The sequence below is a fragment of the Medicago sativa genome, chromosome 1 (assembly GCF_051527215.1).
Source record: "Medicago sativa cultivar Bolivia chromosome 1, Bolivia_mono, whole genome shotgun sequence".
Taxonomy (NCBI): Eukaryota; Viridiplantae; Streptophyta; class Magnoliopsida; order Fabales; family Fabaceae; genus Medicago; species Medicago sativa.
This window is the reverse complement of record NC_140749.1, coordinates 76,131,998-76,152,799: the sequence shown is the minus strand read 5'-3', so window position 1 is coordinate 76,152,799 and position 20,802 is coordinate 76,131,998. Positions and strand designations below refer to the sequence as shown.

Sequence of the window (20,802 nt, the reverse complement as noted above, 5' to 3'; positions counted from 1 at the left end):
CCATTAGTCCAATTTTGACCCAGTCAACGTACACGTGGCACCTCACTTAAATGAGTAGGACAATACATGTGTAATAATTAGTCACACCTCGTTTATGAGCTAGTTTGTTACAATTAGTCTTATTATGTAGCATAGTTTCTATGGACTTAGCCCGTCAAAATTGTTATAAGGGGATGGAGTTTGAGGATTATTGCTCTTCTTCCATTGTGATTGCTTGTTCCCGTCAAAATATCCTAGCGTAAGTTAACTCACACGGGTACATTTTTCATCGTGAGTTAACTCACGTTGGACGAGAATAAGCAAAATTATTCTTGAGGGTGGGCGGGAAGGGCGACAGCCCAGGACACCGTTTTTTAAAGGGCACCAAAATTATTATTTTTACTTAGTAGTTAGTATTATGTAGATATGTTTCTATTAAACTTGTATTGATTAGTTCTATTAATAATATATTTTTAGAGAACATTGATTATAAACTTGTATTGATTAGTTCTATTAATAATATATTTTTAGAGAACATTGATTATAAATGAATCTTTTACAACAAAAAATGAAAGAAGAAAGAAATTTAAATAATTATAAAGATACTACTTTTTTTTAGGGGATAAAGATACTACTTTATTTATTAGCCTAGAGCACAAAAAAAAACTTCGGACCGATTATGAGACATGAGACATTAAGTTGGCACAATAGGATGAGACCTTAATGACTATTTTTATGTTTTCTGTTTGTTTATTCTATATGCTCATGACAACTTCATTGGGGAAGATAACTAAGTTTTTTTTTTTGTGCACAATAGGATGAGACCTTAATGACTATTTTTATGTTTTCTGTTTGTTTATTCTATATGCTCATGACAACTTCATTGGGGAAGATAACTAAGTTTTTTTTTTTGTCCTCGTGAGCTTAGCTCAGTTGGTATGGACAATTCATAATATATGCAAGGTCCGAGGTTCAAACTCCAACCACTACCAAAAAAGATAACCAAGTTTTTAACGAATGAGCAACACTTTGCTGGGACAAATTCGCACCAACACCTATCATCGTGTGATTTGATTTTGGTGTTTAATGAAAGATTTGATTTTGATCAAAAGAGGGAATTATATGAGATTTATGGATTTGGAGATTAAATTTGGAAATTATGAATTTGAGATTCAATTTTGGGATATTGATTTTTGGTTCAAGGAGCAAAGTGACAATTTTCTACTTTCACTTTAGTCCTCGTGACACCTCATGCATATTGTCAGCACAAAATATTTGTCACTTCATCACTTAACAGAAATTTTCAAAGTAGCTACTGAAATGATAACGAAAGTGCATGTTCATAACTAATTTGTATTCTAGTAAAAAAAAAAAAAAAAAACTAATTTGTTGTATTTAATCTTGAGTAAGTAACTTTACGGTGACCCTTTACTTTTTGATTTACTATTGTTAATTCAAGTGAAGAAAAAGAAAAACGACGCAAGGATTTGCATTTCAATAAACCATAACAAAACCTTCAAGAAATAACAAATAGACAAAATCCCCAGCAAAGGTTCGATCATAGAGAAGAGACTCTGAAATGAATTACGGCCGTTTGATTTCCGGCGGAGGAAGGCTTCTCCGACGACTCTGCACGGCTACAACAGCAGCTGAGCTTCCGGCGAAGAAGCCAAACCTTTACCACAGACTAGCGGTGCTGGAAAAGACCGGAGAAACTGTGTCGCAGACGTTGAATCAGTATATAACCGAAGGCAAAGCCTTAGAAAAAGGTGAACTTGAGAGATATATTCATGACTTTCGAAAGAATGGCAGATTCCATCTCGCATTCGAGGTATCACAATATCAATTCATGTTGAGCTTTATTATAACACAAGACATGTCCCCTGCCAACACATTTTATGTCATTTTCTTAAATTATCATCCGTGTCGAAGTGTTAGTGTCCGCTTTCCGTGCTTCATAATTAATCATCACAATCCAATCCATAGACAAGGGATATTTTTTTATTTTTCAATTGTTTCTGATTTTTAAATTGTTATAATAATGTTTTGAATGGTTGCAGATAATGGAATGGATGAAGATGAAAAACATTTGTTTTTCATATGCTGCGTATGTATATCTTGTGTCCAAAGTGAAAGGAGTGATTGAAGCTGAGAATCGCTTCAACACTTTTCCTCCTCGTGCTCAGAACATGTACACATACGGTTCTCTTCTAAACTGTTACTGCAAGGGACTAATGCTAGACAAGGCATTGTCTCTTTTTGATAAGATGGATGAATTAGGCTATCTGACTAGTTTGTCTTTCACCAATTTGATGGTTTTGTATATGGGGCTAGGTCAACCCCAAAAAGTTCCTCAGTTGGTTAATGTTATGAAGGGGAAGAAAATTCGTATGACTGAATTTACATACACTGTTTGGATGAATAGTTGTGCAGCTTTGAATGACATTGGTGGGGTTGAAAGGGTTTATGAGGAGATGAAAAGAGAAGACGAAGACAAAGACAAAATTGATTGGAAGACTTATAGCAACCTTGCTGCTATCTATATAAAAGCTGGATTTTTTGAGAAAGCTGAGTTGATGCTTAAAAGGTTAGAAGAAATAGTGAAGCCAGTGCAACGCGAAAGTTACCATCACTTGTTGAGCCTCTATGGTGGTACTGGTAATGTTAAACAGGTTTATAGAGTCTGGAGTACGCTCAAGAAGGTCTCACCGGTGACCAATCATAGCTATTTTATTATGCTTTCTACCCTTAGAAGGCTTAATGATACGGAGGGCATAATAACATTGTTTAAGGAGTGGGAATCTAAGCTTGTTAATTATGATACAAGGTTGGTTGGTGTTGCAGTGGATGCTTACTTGAGTCAAAACATGGACGATGAAGCTATGTCGATCTTTGAGAAGGCTCTTAAGCGGTGTAGAGGACCTTTCTTTAGGATTCAGGAATTGTTCATGCTGTATTTATTGGAGAAATGCCAATTGAATGGTGCTATGAGCCACTTAGAAGCCGCACTTTCAGAAGTCGGCGATTATAAATACCGTCCTTCACCACAAGTTGTGAGTGCTTTTCTAAAGTATTATGAAAAAGAGACAGATCTTAATGGTGTTGATGAGTTAAGCAAGATTCTCAGGAGTCACAATTTTGATGAATCCTGTATTGAAACTTGCATTACTGCATCTGAATCATCTCTTGGTATTCATCAAGTATTGAAGGAAGATTCTGATGTTAACCATGCACACGAGAACTTGTAACTTAGAAGCTGGTTTTCACTAGGATAGTTAGGATTTTCCAATAAGGATAGTGTAGGCTGTGTATTGGCACACTCATGTCATCATTATTTAGTTAGGATCCTTAGTGGTAGGAAGAGAAAGAATTGTTTTCTCTCTTATGAGGACTCTTGGCTTTGGTTATCTTGTATAGAGAGTTTTTCTTTCTTTTTCATTTCATTTCATTTCATTTGAATACAATTTTCATTCCTCTTTTATCTTTCTAAACTCTGCTCTATCATACATATGACTATGAGATACACTTCTATTTTTCTCTGTCGCTCCACAAATTTCAAACTACACTTAGAAAAGTGTGTGACGAAGCACTTATTGGATTTCAATTGGATATCAATGTAAAATTAGTTTGCACCGACAAGACATATCTTTTTAATTATTAGATAAATGACGATGGGTGTTTCAAGAACATTGTTTAACAAATATAAAATAGTAATTTTTATGAAAAGTCGTACATTTAATATATTAAAAAAAATAGTCGTTAACTTTTCAATTGATGATTACTTTGTTTGGAATCTTAATAAATATCTTTATATCACTTATTAGCAAGACCATATGTGGCTAGGAGACTCGTTGCTTGACAAAATCTATTTAGTGTATGTATGTTTGTACAGAGGGTTGGCCAAATGTGGATGTGTGTTGCTTGTGAAGCTATAGCTAATGCATTTCTACGGTGAAATGTAGTCAAACTTGTTGTGACGGTAACACGAAATCACGAACAAGTTCCCAAACATACACAGTTTCGTGTACTATTTGGCTCAAGGCTAAGTCATTTGTCATTAAGATGGTTACCCTTGACCTTGAGGAAGGTTTCACAAAGTTGATAACATAACCTCAACCCTTGACATTTTTTTTATGGGAACTTTTTCCTTTTGCTTCTATGTAAGAGCCATTATGTATGTGTGAAATATAATTTATTCATTGCTAAAATATCAGGGTGTTTTTTAGATAACTTCATTTATTTACTATCCATACAAACGGGGCTTTAATCAAATTCATCTCACTATCTTGATTTGATATATCTTTGTCATTATTCACTTAATTAAAAAAAAAAAACATCTTACAAATTTAATATCTTTATAGTTCCTTCAAATACCAATTTCAGGTCTACTATGTCCACCGGCGGGCTGAGGACGATTTTTGTTTGTCCCACATTGAAAGTTATATGACTTTGAACAAATATTTACAAGTGGGGATTATATTCATCTCACAAGTCGGTTTTGTGCAATTGTGTTAGGTCAAACCACAAATTTCAAGATGCTATAAAAACCTATCCAAGATTTATTGGGTCATCCACTATCAAATTTCTGCTATCAAGTCACTTCAGTCATGATCTAGTCGTCTAGTCTTGAGCGTTGGTGTTAAGAGACCCACATTGAAAGTGATATGACATGAACAAATATTTATAAATAGAAGTGCCCTTCATTTTACAAACTGGTTTTGTAATGATGGATTAATGCCACATTCTAAGACACCCCTGATTTTGTAATGATAGATTAATGTCAACCCACATTCTAAGACACCCCGCCTCATATGGATGTCGGTTTTCCCCACTTCGCACTCGTTCTTCGTCGAGGTTTAAAATTAGATCTACATTCCCACCACAACGAATGTCAGTTTTCCTCGTCTTGCCATATAAAAAAATAAAAATGAAATCATATTAAAACTATATTTTCTATTTGGAAGAGATTAAAATGTATAATATATAATTAAATATACATAAAATGAATGCATGTGTATAAGGAAAATAAATTAAATCATACTTTTTTATTAGAGAAAATTGCAGTCGCCTCCCTTGAACTTTATGTAAATGACACTAACACCCCCTTTAATTTTAAAACTTGCAATAACCTCCCTTAAGTTTTCCTCAAATATACAAATAGCTCCCTTGCTATTAACTCTGTTACTTTTTCCGTTTTCTTTTCATAGACGTTTACAAATGTGTTCTTGTTTGTATGCTTTCACCACCATTGTGCTACTAAATTGATTTCTAAGGACAATGAAATTCTGATTTTATTAAGCTAATGAAAGATAATTTCAATTACGAGAGTAAGCATCAATGAAATGGATTGTTTTTTTTTTTTTGAAAGATCAATGAAATGGAATTGACGGTTTAAAGAAAGGATTAATGACAAATTAATGATTATATCAGAGTGAGCATAATCATATAATCCATAATCTGAGTGCAACATATATAATTAAATTAAGGAGGAGAGGAAAAGTGAGAATGAAATGGGGAATCGATGTGAAATTAAAAAGCCATAACCTATGGTTTCTTGAATGTTTGGAATAGCTTTCTTGAATGTTTGATATACTCATATTTGAATTTTGTTTCTTAAATTGATTTAAGTTCAACAATGGAGGTTTTCCTCCATTAAAGGTTAATTGAATATACTAAAAAAAATTGAGTTAACAGAAGAAATTAACAGTGTTGATAGCAAATGAGGTGTTTGTCTATTTAACAAAAACTTAAGGGAGGTTAGTGTAAGTTTTAAAACTAGAGGGGGTGTTAGTGTCATTTTCATAGACCTCAGGGGAGGTGAATGTAATTTTCCCTTTTTATTAATGTGACGTGTTCAAGGATGGGCACGGGGCAAATATCTACATCCCCACCCCATCCTCGACTATGAATATTGGGAAAAACTAAAATCGACACACCCTTATTTGATTAAAGTGGGGTTTCTATCAAAATCAACACGAATTTAAGTGGGTTATGGTTCTAATTTATTTTTCTATGTCGTCTCTGTCTATGTGAGAAACAAACTTGATTAACATCTTGCAATTTTAAATAATATTTTAATTTTTTTAATTATTTCAAAGATTATTATGGCAGAAGATTAGGTTGATAGTTACTTCAATTTCAAGGATGAACTTATTTACCACACTTCACTTTAACTGTCCACTTTTTTACCGGTTACCGGTAAATTCTAGTGAAAGACAACACGACGCCAGAATTCGCGTTTTGATAAACCCTAACAAAACCCTTCAAGAAACAACAAGTAGACAAAATCCCTGCTGTGGTTCGATCATAGAGACTCTGAGATGAATTACGGCCGTTTGATTTCCGGCGGAGGAAGGCTTCTCCGACGACTATGCACGGCTGCGACGGCGGCTGAGCTTCCAAATAAGAAGGCAAACCTTTACCGAAGACTAGCCGACCTAGAAAAGACCGGAGGAACCGTGTCGCAGACGTTGAACCAGTATATAATCGAAGGGAAAGCCTTAGGAAAAGATGAACTCGAGAGATGCGTCCAGGAGCTTCGAAAGTATCGTAGATTCCATCATGCATTCGAGGTATCGCAATTTTTCACCAATTTTTTCCACCCTAAATTTTGATTCATGTTGAGCTTTATCATATATTTGTAACATCGACTCTGATTGAAGGTGTGTTCCGTGTCCAACACTTGCCGGTGTCTGACACCTAAACGACTCTAACTAATTTTGAGTTACGTTACTTTCTCAAATTATTATCAGTGTTGACACGTCAGTGTCTAGTGTCCATGCTTCATAGTTTATCATCACAATCCATAGACAAGGCAAAACTAATTATGTTCTGTGTAATGGAAGATATATTTTGTTGTTAATAAATGAATCAACTGGCTTAGTGGTTTTACTAAAGTACCACTCAAGCTGAAGGGACAATTATATAGTAGTCACAAGATCGGTGATGTTGTATGGACAAAGTATTGAACCAACATGAGAATAAAATAAGCGTAGCCGAGACGAGGATGTTGTGTTGGATGTGTGGTATGAGTAGAGAGTTAGAAATGACAATATTAGAGAGAGTTGGGTTAGCACCTATCGTAAAAAAGATGGTAAAAGTTTGACTTAGGTGGTCTAGGCATGTAGAGAGAAGACCTGTAGATTTTGTAGTACGGAGAGTAGACCAGATGGAGGTTAGTCAAATCACTTGAGGCAGAGGAAGACTTAGAAAAACTACAAAGAAAACTATCAAGTAAGATTTAAAGATTAACAAGTTGGATAGGGATATAGTATATGATAGAACACTATGGCGTTGTTTGATCCATGTAGCCGATCCCAATTAGTGGGATAAGACTTGGTTGTGGCTGTAATTAGAGATATTTTTCATTTGATTGTGATGTTTTAAATTTTTATAATGATGTTTTGATTGGTTGCAGATAATGGAATGGATGATGATGAGGCAAATTAATTTTTCATGGGATAACTATGCAGTGTATTTAGATCTTGTGTCCAAAGTGAAAGGAGTGGTTGAAGCTGAGAATCACTTCAACAGTTTTCCTCCTCCTGCTAAGAACAAGTACACATACGGTTCTCTTCTAAACTGTTACTGCAAGGAACTAATGCTAGACAAGGCATTGTCTCATTTTGATAAGATGGATGAATTAGGTTATTTGACTAGTTTGTCTTTCACCAATTTGATGTCTATGTATATGAGGCTAGGTCAACCGTCGAAAGTTCCTCAGTTGGTTAATGTTATGAAGGAGAGGAAAATTCACATGACTGAATTTACATACATTTTGTGGATGAATGGTTGTGCTGCTTTGAATGACCTTGGTGAGGTTGAACGTGTTTATGAGGAGATGAAAAGAGAAGATGAAGACAAAATTGACTGGAAGACTTATAGCAACCTTGCTGCTATCTATATAAAAGCTGGATTTTTTGAGAAAGCTGAGTTGATGCTTAAGAAGGTGGAAGAAGTAATGAAGCCGCGCCAACGCGAAACTTACCATTTCTTGCTGAGCCTTTATGCTGGGACTGGTAATGTTAAAGAGGTTTATAGAGTGTGGGGGACCCTCAAGAAGATCACCCCGGTGACCAATCGGAGCTATCTTATTATGCTTTCTAACCTTAGAAGGCTTAATGATATGGAGGGCATAATAAAATTGTTTAAGGAGTGGGAATCTAGGCATGTTAGTTATGATTCTAGGTTGGTTGGTGTTGCAGTGCAGGCTTACTTGAGTCAAAACATGGACAAGGAAGCTGTGTCGGTCTTTGAGGAAGCTCTCAAGAGCTGCAGAGGACCTTTCTTTAGGATTCGGGAAATGTTCATGGTGTTTTTATTGGAGAAAGGTCAATTGGATGGTGCTATGAGCCACTTAGAGGCCGCACTTTCAGAAGTCGGCGATTATAAATACCAACCTTCACCACAAGCTGTAAGTGCTTTTCTGAAGTATTATGAAGAAGAAACAGATCTTGATGGTGTTGATGAGTTAAGCAAGATTCTTAGGAGTCACAATTTTGATGAATCCTCTATTAAAACTTGCATTACTGCATCCGAATCATCTCCTGGTATTCATACAGTATTGAAGGAAGATTCTTATGTCAACCAAGCCCACGAGAATTTGTAACTTGGGAGCTGATGTTCACCATGAATACACACCGCACCCATCATTGAAAAAACAATCACATGTGTATCATATGTAGGTACTGTTAATTCCGAGCTAGTGATGATTTGATAATCAGGATTGATTATTTCCTTAAGATAAGTACTGGTTTTCAAATTCTTTCAGAATTTGAAAGATCAATCTAGTTGTTTTGTTTGCTATGGTGATTATAAGTTGAATTTTAAAAAAGACATAAACTGTCGGTGGAAACTAGTTTTACACTTGCATTGTAGAGTGCTGCATGAGCTCAGTCCAATAGGAGGGAATGTTCTTGTGGGCTTAAGGCAGGATAGGCGCAAAATATGAATAGTCTATGAGAGGAAGAAGAAAAGAGAAGGAGGGATAGTGTTAAGTGGGCATCTGGCCAATTAGTTAGGATTTTCCAATAAGGATGGTGTAGGTTGAGTATTAGAACACTCATGTCATCATTATTCTGTTAGGACCCTTGGTTGTAGGCAGAGACAGAATTGTTTTCTCCATTCTGACGAGCCTTAGCTTTGGTAGTCTTGTATTTAGAGTTTTTCTCTCTTTTTCATTGCATTTGAATACAATTTACATTCCTCTTCTATACCTTACATCCAATTAGAAACATCTATTTTTCCATTTCATATCATAAGTTGCAAAATACATTTGTCAAAAATGTATATGATGAAGCAAAATATTGGATTTTTACTGGATGGCAGTGTAAAATTGGTTTATATTGTTATTTTATTTTAATTTTTTTGGTGAATTACATTGGTATTTTTTGTTTATAGGGAATGTATAATTTTTGTTTTCAATATACACAAATGTTAGTTGTTATTTTTCTGCTTCTCCTGCTTGACCTCAAGTTCTCCAACTCTTTTAACTCTTAAACAAGTTTTGCTAATATCAACTCCTGTGACATGTGTATTTAATAGATTGAAAGGAGATAATGTACATACTTAACTATTTAATGAATAATTGTTTTGTTTGGAATCCTTAAACAAAATCCTTTTGTCACTTATTAACAAGTCCCAAATCTTTTTAAATGGTTAATGAGTTCAACTAAATAACGAATCGTTGAGGAAAAACCAAGTTCGATTCCTGAATGGAACAATTTTTTATCAGACTATACTTACACACGATAAAACTCCGTAGTACCGGTGCCTTCCCCAAGAACCAGAGGCTTAACAAAAAAAAAATATCAATGTCAAAATACATAAATAAGTGTACTAGTATATCAATTAGCCAATTTCAGAGGCAACCAATATATGAGCGACCCCTAATTATTAATTTATATATTTATAGCAGTTGTTTTTACGTTATTTTAGTGTCGATAAAAAAAAGATTTATATATTTCTCAGCTGAATATTACTAGGGCGCCCCTCCCTTAGGGTATGTTTGGTTGCGAGAAGAAAGTAAGAAGAGAGAAATAGGTGAGAGAGAGAATGAAAAGAGAGAAATAGATGAGAAATAGAATAGATTTAATGTATTGTTTGGTAAGGAAGAGAGATGAGAGAAATTGAAAAGAAAGAAGTGTTGATTGTTTATAAAAGTACTAAAATACCCTTGGTTTTCTTTAAATTTCAAAAATATTTAAAAAAAAAAAAATTACAACAAATCCATCAATGACTCCCACCGCCACTGTTGAGGTATCCATGCCAATTCACTCCCTAATTAGTCATTCCTTTCTACCACCTCTAGGCCTCAACAGTTCCGGTATTCCTAGTTTGAACACAAGCTCGGTCAGTTTCATTATTTGGTGATTATTTTATCACTTCTACAAACCAAAAAAAACTGAAAACCCAATTTTTCTCATGCTAGATTCAAATTGAGTTCACTTCAAATCCAAAATTACACTAAAATTAATTAATCAATCAACTGTTAAATAACACAAACCCATAACTTATCAGATCAGATCTATGTATTTCCAATCACAAAAATAAAAAACCTTAACTTTATTTCTATACATTCGATTCATAGGTAACTGCTAACAACAACAATAACAAAATCAATAAAAAGAAAAACACAACCAGTTATTATACATTCGATTCATAGGTAACTGCTAACAACAACAATAACAAAATCAATAAAAAGAAAAACACAACCAGTTATTAATAAGAGTGCGTGTGGTTGGTCTTCTTCCTCTTCACGGTGTATCAGTGGCCAAACAATTCCCAGCAGTGTTGTGAACTTTGAGAATAATATGTCATTCATATGAAGAAAAAGCAAGGGTAGAAAAGGAAATAAATAGAAAATGAGAACTTCTCTCGTCTTTCTTCTCAGTTTTGCAGAGAAGATAAAAAGTGTGGGACCCACGCGAAATAAGCCTCTCTCCCCTATTTCTTCTGTCTCCCAAACAGGAGAAGTGTGACATTTCTCTGTTGTTTCTCTCTTCAATGTTTCTCTCCTCTTTATTTCTCGCGTACCAAACAGAGTGTTAATGTTGAAGAATTAAAACAAAACGATAAAAGTATAGTTGAAAAGGAATCGAATAGAATAACAAGAAATTGAATACTCCGTCCGTCCGTCCCAGAATATCTGGCCCAATTTGGTTTTTCACACAGATTAAAAAAAATATATAAATAAAGAGGAAAGTGAAATATATTGTATTGGGAATGATGAAAATAATATTAATTAGAATTATATTGTATTGAGAATGATGAAAGTTGTATTGAAAATTGAAATGGATCAGTTATTTTGGGACACTTTTTTTTAGTAAATGAGTCAGATATTCCGGGACGGATGGAGTACTATTTATTGATTGCTTCAAGCAAGAATAAATAGAATGAGACAATTAGTTTCATTTCATCCAATGTCTCATTTTCTTCTCTAATTTGCAAAATATGTGATGAAACAAGAAAATGTTGTTCAATTATTGAAATACTTATGAGTTGACTGACAATGTCATATTAGTATACTCCAGTTTTTTAAAAAAGAAAAATAGCCCCCTGTGAAAGGAAATTGCACGTTGCAACAACTAAGCACAAGATGGAACTCCATTATACTTGGACTATTGAACTAAAAACTTTTCTGACACTAAGTAAAATAACTAAAGTAATGCTTCAAATAGAATTAAAAAATAGGGCAAGAGAAAGCACTAAACAGTACAAACTACAAACCTATATAGTACAATCGTAAATGAATAGTACAATCCCAAACTCAAGCTGTTTGATACACTATTTAAAGGTTCTCCATTGGAGTAAAGGCTACACTCTTGGGATGTAAAACCCGATAACTCACAAACACAGACACACAAAGTGCTGCTACTGAAAGTATAAGCGAAAATGCGCTTGCAAAATTCCATGAGCTACTTGATGCTGAGTCCACTGACTTGCCACTCAATGAACTGCTCTGAGATATATCAATCGGAACCCAATCACAGTTAACAGAGTAGTGTCCGGAACCGTGCCATGGCTTACCATCTACTGGATACCAGAATCCGACAGACATCTTGCTTGATCCGCCAATGGTGAATTGCACATCCTGTAAGGTATAAATTTGCATGATTTTAGTTGTTTGTTATCGCCTAAATGACATTCATGCGTGTTTGCATCATGTGTTGGTTTTGAGTTCTCACAAAGCTATAAAATGAATCGTTGCATATGAAGAATTAAGTTTAACATAAACATTATATTTGAGAGAACTTATGGTCTATTCCCTCCACTTCAACTACATCCACAAAAATAAAAAAGACCGCATTTTAAAGTTTGGTTGTTTTAGCTATTGGGCATGGCGGAGAAATATTTTTTATGAAGGCAAGTTTCCTTTGTAAAGAAGGTATTGCAAAACAAACCGGTAGAAGATATCTTATCCAAAGCCAAAACTGTTTGACAAAATAGCATAGATCCATAATATCAGAAATACAAAATTGTAGTTTAGTATGTGACTTGGGGTACTCTATGCCAGAACCAGAATTCATTATGATTAATAAATAATGAAGTTCATATGTAGTCCATGAGTTATCTAGAAGGATTTGACAGACCAAGAACTCAGTTAATTCAAAATAGGGATTCAAACATAAGAGGAAAGATCAACGTAATATCTAAACAAATAAAACTCTTCTAAATGCATCATAAAGGTTTCTAACTTCTAACCTGTTGCAGATGATCCATAGTCCTCAAAGGCCTAGAGAATTCAAAAAAATATGTGCCCTTTTTTCCATTTTCTGCATAAGGGTTCTCATCCTTTACAAAACCTGTTATAGAGAATCATGTGAGTAGTAATTTACAGCAAAATGATCCAGAATAACTAAATGATAGGGTAGAACAATGCAGAAAGCTCGCATTTAAGGTGCTGCGACTAAGGCCAATTTTAATATCATATATGGGGTTGCAACTTGCAATAGAATCCATAATATACTTTAACATAAAAAATAGAAAAAAACCCTTACTTTTGTCCTCTACATACATGTATCGTCAATTTAGTCATAACAATGATATTGTCATCAATTTAGTCTTTAAATAATGTAAAACATCATCGTTATAGTCTCTAAATAATGCAAAATGTCATCAAATTAGTCCCTAAATTAGAGCTCTCTTACACTATCTGCTTCAGCTCATTTCCCCATTCCATTGGAGTCGAGTAAAAGTTAGCCCAGTATTAGATACGTTGAAACATTGAGAGACTCAATATCCATCAAGGATGAAAAAATGGGTTTTTCTAAAATAATTATAAAAGGAAATTCTTGTGGATAAATGAATCCATAAGAAACAAACCAGTCATGCTTCTTTTATGGATCACTAAACTTTTGGCACTTAGTGGGAATTACATTAACCTACCTAGTTGGAACAGCACTAATTATATTATAAATTATTGAAAGCAGCAGGTAATTACACATATGAAAAATTGCTGCTGACATGTTTCCTGAGGACATAAATGATGTATGGACATGCTCTATGTCATACTATATGCTTAACATTCAATTCATGGTCTATATTTTCAGTTTTTTATATATACATATTGTGCATTTATTTCTTTTTAAAATAACATTATGTATTAACTATTATATTTATAAGAAGAAAGTTTGAAAACAACTATTTCCATAAAAAAAAAAAATGTTATGTACCCACCCCGCAAAAACAAACATCTTCCACCCCAGCAAAGTGGTATTTTTAAAACGTTGGTGGAGACCAGAAAACATATTGTACATATATTGGTATATTTACTTTTCAAATTATCTTTGATACTATTAGTTTTAGTATTTAGTAGCAACTACATTATGTTGAAAGATATTTCTTTGGTATGAATATCATTAAGAATCGGATCTGAAATCATATTTGAGATAAATAAATGATTACATGATTGTTTACCTAATTCTATATGGAGGGATTTCGGGATTCATTCCACTACACTACCAACCAATATTTCATTCTAAAATCAGCTTCGGAAGATAGTTAAAATCAGCTTCGGAAGATAGTTAATTGATAGGACATTTTAATTTTCTTTTTGAACAGTAAAAGGATTACCTGAGTGAACTGTAAAGCTGCTATGCCACCAAGCACCTTTCCAGTCGTTCTGTGCACTAGAATCATTAACTGAGAACAGAAAAAGGTCCAATGCTTAATGTATATCCCTAAAATAAAAATTAGACAACAACCTAGGAAATTATCAACAAATGAAGGGAGTTGAAGAGAAGATTAGATGTTTAACCCACATTGTAGGGTTATAGCTTATATATCCAATTATATGGTCGCAATGTGAGACGTATCTTCTTTGGAAAGTCTCTAAATCTTTAAAAAGAGACATTATCATCACCCCACTTCAAATCATATGAAAGTATGAAACAATGGGATATTTGTTGAATTCCCAATTCATAAACATTAACAGCGCTACAACATGTCCAATAATTATATGCACAAAATCTACATGTGTAAATTCATTATTCACATAGGAATCAAACTTAAAAGTTACTCAATGAAATGATGTTTTGCAAAGATATAGAAAAGGACACAATCTGGTTTGGCATAATGAGGCTTCCTATTTTGTGCAGAAATGCCGCATTTTGACCACAAACAGAACGAAGTGATTGCAAAAATCCCATTGAGACAAATAAAGGAATTGATGAAAAAAACAATTATGATGAAATACTTCTTATGTTGAGAATCCTGGTTTGTGGTCCCAACAAATGTGTTTGTCAATCTTCTGTATGTCATTTTCAAACATAATTATCTGCTTATCATCTTTATCCAAGTTAGGCACTAATAAATTGTCTGTGTAATCTTAATATAGAATATGCATAATCCCTCCATCTATTTGTCCCCTTCTATACAGATGCCTTAATTAATTCATCTTTTCCTCCAATGTGGAAGAAGCAATCTTAAAGTAACTTAAGACATTATGCTCATGCTCAAATCCAATCACTGCTTAATCATTTTGTGAAGTGGCACAAATTTTAAATTGGGTGTGTGGGGCAAAGAAATTTATTTAACAATTTTTTATTTTTTTTTTGTAAATGAACTTTATTATAATGTAAAGTTAGAAAAGATTTATATCAAACGCAAACCTTGATTTGACATGGCTAAGCTAAAGGAATAAAATAATTGACATCCTCATGCAAGGTTTAAAACAATATGTCATTGTTTCTTATATGGCTGAAGCATGTAAAAGATATCAACAACAACAACCAAGCATTTTCCCACTAAGTGGGGTCGGCTACATGTACCAAACGACACGTTCTATCAAATACCATATCTCTATCCAACTAATTAATCGCTAGATCTTTCTTAATAATTTCTCTTATAGTTTTTCTAGGTCTTCTTCTGCCTCTAATGATTTGACTTCCCTCCATCTAATCTACTTTCCTCACTAGGGAATCTATAAGTGTTCTCTCTACATGCCCAAACCACCTAAGCCGAGTTTCCACCATCTTTTCTATGATAGGTGCTACCCCAACCTTCTCTCTAAGGTTGTCATTTCTAATCTTATCTCATCTAGTCTTACCACACATCCAACACAACATCCTATCTCTAATGAAAGATATCAATAAGCAAACTAAAAAAAGTAAAACAGAAAATACGAGGTAGATAAGTGTTAAAAGGAAAATAGAAAAGCAAAATGATAATGGAAAATGTATAAAACATTTTCAGGTGAGAAATGGGATTTGAGTACAAATAGTATAAAATAAATGCACCAACCCTTAAATAAAAGGCATAGTTATCAAGGAGAATTCAATTAGTGAACAAGAGTGAAGTCATTCAAGCAATGGCCGGATTCACTATTGCTACAGACAAGTAGCGTAAAGATTTTAGAAAGTTCTTTAGACTTAAAAAGGAGCATGAACTTCCAAGTCATGAAGCAAACTACTTGATGGAAAAGTTGAGCAAATTCTCATTTATTGAACCTGCTGATACTTCCACTTGCTGTTTTAATCTCGTTCATTCTCCTTTTTTATTTTAATCATATAAACATACAATTCCAACTAAAGATGTTACATTTGTGCATACCAGAACCTGAAGGACCAGTGCCATCCAAGTATCTGCAGTGTGGATTCCAGGCATAAAGATCAACCAAATGGCCAAACCTGTATGAACGATTATAGGAAACTGAATGACCACGTCTCATGAAAAATAGCTCCACTATAGTCATCATAAATTGTCAGCCGATATGGTTAAAGTTAAGGAGCTTTTATGTTAATCACCTGTCACCGCCATTTCCATCTCTATTGTCAATGGGATTCCCGCCATAAAGCCGTCCCGGAATAGCATTTCCAATTGAAAAGTGCATAATGTCAACTTCATGACCTTTGCAGGTCTTATTTGTGCACGAGGTTGAATGTTCCTCACAGCCACCCATCTTACAACAATTAAGACAATTTTTTATCAATCACGATTCATAGAGATCTTTCATAAAGATCAGGATTAGTGATGATTTCACTTTACAATAACTTATTGAGAAATTCTTACGTGAACTCTTACCTAACACGTCATTCTTACACCCAGCCAATTAAAACCCAACACCTCATTAAAATAATTAAAAAAATAATTTAAAATCAGATTTTTTTCAATATTATTCCTGATGTTTTCTCTCTCTTCTTTCCCCACTTTCTTTAACTGATCAGCACCACCACCCCTAACTGATTTTAATTTATTTTTTTAATTCTTTTAATGAGGTGTTGGGTTTTAATTGGCTAGGTGTAAGAATGACATGTTAGGTGAGAGTTCACCTAAGAATTTCTCTAACTTATTTAGGTCAATCATAATACAAAAACACTTACATAAGTGTTCAAAAGAAATTATGATGTGTCCATAAATTGTTTCAACTTATTTTCATAAGCTCCTCATGATAGCATAAAAAAATACTTTATATAAAGCTTTTACGAAGTTTTCTCACATTCCTAAAACAGATTATACAAAAATATGATTACCATAAGCACTTTTTGGAAGTGTTTAATTAAGTTTCTTTTTAGATAAACAACTTAATTAAGTACTTATATCATAATCTTTTATCATATAAGCTATTTCTATACCAAAAGATTAAATAAAGTCAAAATGTTTTCATATATAAGCTATAAACTATTTTCATAAGTTATCTTGAAGAGCTTATGGAAATAAGCTAAAAACAACTGGTGGACATGTCATAAGTTTTTTCCATAAACTCTCTCAAACAGTCACAAGTGTTTATGTCATTAGATAGACTCATATACGTCCATCCAAACAGGCCCTAAGTTGTTTATCCAAATGCCCCTTAGATTTGAAAAACATGAAGCGATGAAGTTTTTTGGGAATTTAGGAGGGGGAATTTGAGAAAAAGGAAGGAGAAAGTGTAAGGTATGAAGGGATTTGGGAGGGGAGAGCTTTCGGGAGTTTTATTCTTCATAATACAAAATCCCCCTAATTTGAGGGAACTCAAAATGTATTGAAGGAGGATATTTTAGGTTTTGGAGGACTTGGGTAAATTCTTCAAATCCAATCTATGTTGTTTTAATAATCACAAAATAAAAAATATATAATCTACAAAAACACTCTCTAAAAAGGTGAAAGATTTCTCTCTTTCTCTCTACACCCCTCCACCCAAAACCCTCTCGTCCCCTACCATCCAAACTCGCAAATAGACCCTCAAAGAATACATTGTTGAGTACAGCAACTTACATTATGATAAGAGGCACCATCTCCAATTTGAAACATAAGTGCAACAGAGGGACATTTCTTGCTTTCACTGCATCATCACAAAAACAAAAAATGCACCAACTTATTAAAAGAGTATCATATGAGAAAGTTATATTTTGTTTTTTTGTTTGTTTATAAATCTACTCTTATATCCCATCATGTTGGACCCTCAATAAAAATATCATTACTTATAACGTTGTCAACATAAATAAATCAAGCTAATTCAGTAATCAAAGAACTTAAAGTTCAAACCACTATTATATTGATCCAAGTAGAACGAAACAAAATTGACTCCGCTAAAATCAAGAGTTGATATTTTAACCACTCATGATTTGTTATGAATATCCAAACAATATCAATCATTGAGACGCTTATCAACAACGGATATTACTGGGAGTCGGTAGCAACGGGTTAATGCTCCAAAACCACAGGAAGGACGCAACATCTCTACCCAAAATTTTAAGCCACTAAATATACCGGTCACCTCTTTATATATTCAACATTTTTATCACTCATAATCGATGTGAGACTAACCACTCAAACTTGATCCCAGTATTGGACTCGGATCCCTAAAACAAGGTCTCGAGTTCGAGACTTGTGGATGGGAAAAACGTGGTTAAGCGGGGAGACCTCATGAAAGGTGGCCAGCCCAGTAAGGAGTTTCCCCGACCAAGATTAGTCATCAAATAGGTGTATACTTCACACCGATAACATGATTACCGAAAAAATCAAACAACTTAAACTAAACTATCACTAACTAAGCTCAATAAATCAAACTCATGGATTAGAACTAGATTCAGTTTTCTCTGCATGACACACACATCTTACCCATTAGAGTAGGCATAATCACCATCAACTTGAAGCAGAAAGAAAATATCACGGCCATCATGCACACTCTGCAACAAAACAACAAACACTAAGAAGATAAACAGATAAATACTTGAATGTGAATAACAAAAGGACAAAGCAAGAAATACCTTCACGGTCATTTTTCCGCCATTGAATTCATTTTCAGCATCAGGGTCGAGAGCAAGAAGAAGAGAGAAGTGGGACCCATCAATGTCCTTCCAATCATCGGCATGACCATCAAGTGTAATAACACCGGGTTGAAATTCGGACTCAACATGAATCTCTGACCCGGTTTCACAGCTCCATGGACCCGACTCTTCGTGTGAATAAACATCATAGGATGATACTAACAATAACAAAACTAAAACTATTATGTTACGAAACATTGTACTATGTGTTTGTTCGAAAATCGAAACTGTGTTTCTTTGTTGTTTTTAAAATTATTGAAAAATAAATAAAAACGAGTTTATATAAGTGGATTTGGATTTGTATTTGATAGATCGCGATTTGTGGTGTGCTTGACTTTTCTGAGCTTGGAAAATTTAGATTAGAGTACACCACCACTTCAAGTTCAATCAACAAAACACACATGTGACATGACACATGATGTTTTTTTTTTTTTTTTAATTTCACCTTTTTTTCACCAGCACTTGTTGCATTTTCCTTTTACATTCTCTTTACACTTTTGTGTCTTGTTGCTAACTAAGGGGTATATATAGACCCCACGTATTCCATTTGTGATCTACCTTGCCACTTCATGCATCATAATCATCGTCATAAGAAATCATAGTTGTTCAGTGCTTTGACAAGATCTTGGTTCAAATCACAGTTTTTTTTTGTATTAAAAAAATGTTTAGAGGGTTGGGTATTTGTCTATTTGACTCCTAAGAGAAAATTTTAGAGAGTCTATGCGATTGAAATTTTAAAAGATTATTTTGGCAAACAAAATTATGAAGATTTTAAAATAAATTGTGAGATTATATTGATTTTGTTGGATTTTAAAAGACTTTTTTTTAATGACTTTCTATAATCAAGATTTTCAACACATAATTTTAATGGATTTATAATATAGATTTCAACGGATTTTATGGGATTTTAACATTTATTTGTTATACCTGGAGCAGTGTAAGGTAGTCAGACTCATGCTCTGCCACATAAGCTATGTATGTGACGTGACTAACATTTGGGTTTAGACGTGATGTGGTTCTTGGAGAATTTGCGAGGGTAGATAAGTTTTTGGAACTTTTATAGAAAAAGTCCGTTCCATTACCAAATTTTTCTTTGAAAATTGTTTTTTTGACATAAGAAACTTCACGTTGACACAAGTAAAATACGTTAGGGCCCCTAGAGGTAGTTAGCTACCGTTGGGAAAACCGCCGGCAGTTAACTTCTGTTGGTCCTAGCGGTAGTTAACAATTGTTGCTTTCTTTCCCCCCAAAACCATAAAACCCCTAGGTCCTATTCATTCATCACCTCACCTCACCATTACCATACCTCAAAAAATCCCCATTTCAAAAATCCTTTGTCAAAATCTTGGTTCCAAATCATTGATGATCGATTGCTAGGACATTTTTACACACAATATGCATCAAAGAACATGTATTGCAAGTTTTAACATGTTTGCATTTGATTGGGTTTTGCAGTTTTTTTTGTACTGTCACGAACTCTAGCGGCTGTTAACTACCGCTGGGAGTCAGTGTAACACCCACGACTGACGAGAGCAGGGGAGTGATCGCCGGTGCACAAGGAACAACAATGAGCGGCTCCCGACAGCTTATAGAGGAACCAAATCACATCGAAATGAGAGGGATTCTGAGACCGTGTAGGTATAGGACTACATGGTTGAAGGAAGGCTTATAAGAATTGTTAGGTACTACCTATATCAACAAGATGCATCTTCTTTTCGGTAGCTCATTTCATAAGAACTCCACAGTTAAGCGTGCTTGACTTGGAGCAATTTTGGGATGGGTGACCTATCGGGAAGTTTCCCGGTAAGCATGCAAGTGAGGACAAGGCACGCTGAAAAGACTCGTGTTGGTTTGTGGGGTCAGTCGGCAATCATGAAAGCAGTCTGGGATGTTACAGTCAGCGGCTGTTAACTGCCGCTAGACACTTAGAATTTTTTCAAATTGTTCAAATGGCAGTGCTACCGCCTAAATTTTTTTTCTTCCAAATTTTGTTTCCTTTTGTTTTTTTTGTTTGTTTATGTTATTATATGATATTAGATACATGTTTATTAATTAGTTTAGTAATTGTATGTTG

The 20,802-nt window shown here is 34.2% G+C and overlaps 3 protein-coding genes and 1 long non-coding RNA gene across 4 annotated transcripts; 3 read left to right on the top strand and 1 right to left on the bottom strand.

The window, feature by feature from the left end:
* The first annotated feature begins 1,401 nt into the window (after positions 1-1,401).
* LOC146957512 (pentatricopeptide repeat-containing protein At1g02370, mitochondrial-like) lies at positions 1,402-3,384 on the top strand. The gene is made up of 2 exons (XM_085736896.1): positions 1,402-1,810; positions 2,040-3,384. The coding sequence occupies exons 1-2, from the start codon at positions 1,559-1,561 to the stop codon at positions 3,225-3,227; spliced, it is 1,440 nt and encodes a 479-aa protein (XP_085593022.1). The 5' UTR covers positions 1,402-1,558; the 3' UTR covers positions 3,228-3,384.
* Positions 3,385-6,254: 2,870 nt separating this feature from the next.
* LOC146957511 (pentatricopeptide repeat-containing protein At1g02370, mitochondrial-like) lies at positions 6,255-9,191 on the top strand. The gene is made up of 2 exons (XM_085736889.1): positions 6,255-6,551; positions 7,397-9,191. The coding sequence occupies exons 1-2, from the start codon at positions 6,300-6,302 to the stop codon at positions 8,585-8,587; spliced, it is 1,443 nt and encodes a 480-aa protein (XP_085593015.1). The 5' UTR covers positions 6,255-6,299; the 3' UTR covers positions 8,588-9,191.
* Positions 9,192-10,484: 1,293 nt separating this feature from the next.
* Positions 10,485-10,853, top strand: LOC146957510 (uncharacterized). Its single transcript, XR_015023222.1, has 2 exons — positions 10,485-10,567; positions 10,643-10,853. It is a non-coding gene; the product is annotated as an uncharacterized LOC146957510 (long non-coding RNA).
* Positions 10,854-11,685: 832 nt separating this feature from the next.
* On the bottom strand, positions 11,686-19,227 carry LOC146957509 (heme binding protein). Its single transcript, XM_085736883.1, has 8 exons — positions 18,669-19,227; positions 18,520-18,587; positions 17,674-17,740; positions 16,224-16,378; positions 16,030-16,106; positions 14,053-14,121; positions 12,682-12,782; positions 11,686-12,070 (listed from the first exon to the last, which is right to left on the bottom strand). The coding sequence occupies exons 1-8, from the start codon at positions 18,924-18,926 to the stop codon at positions 11,768-11,770; spliced, it is 1,098 nt and encodes a 365-aa protein (XP_085593009.1). The 5' UTR covers positions 18,927-19,227; the 3' UTR covers positions 11,686-11,767.
* Between the last annotated feature and the right edge of the window lie 1,575 nt (positions 19,228-20,802).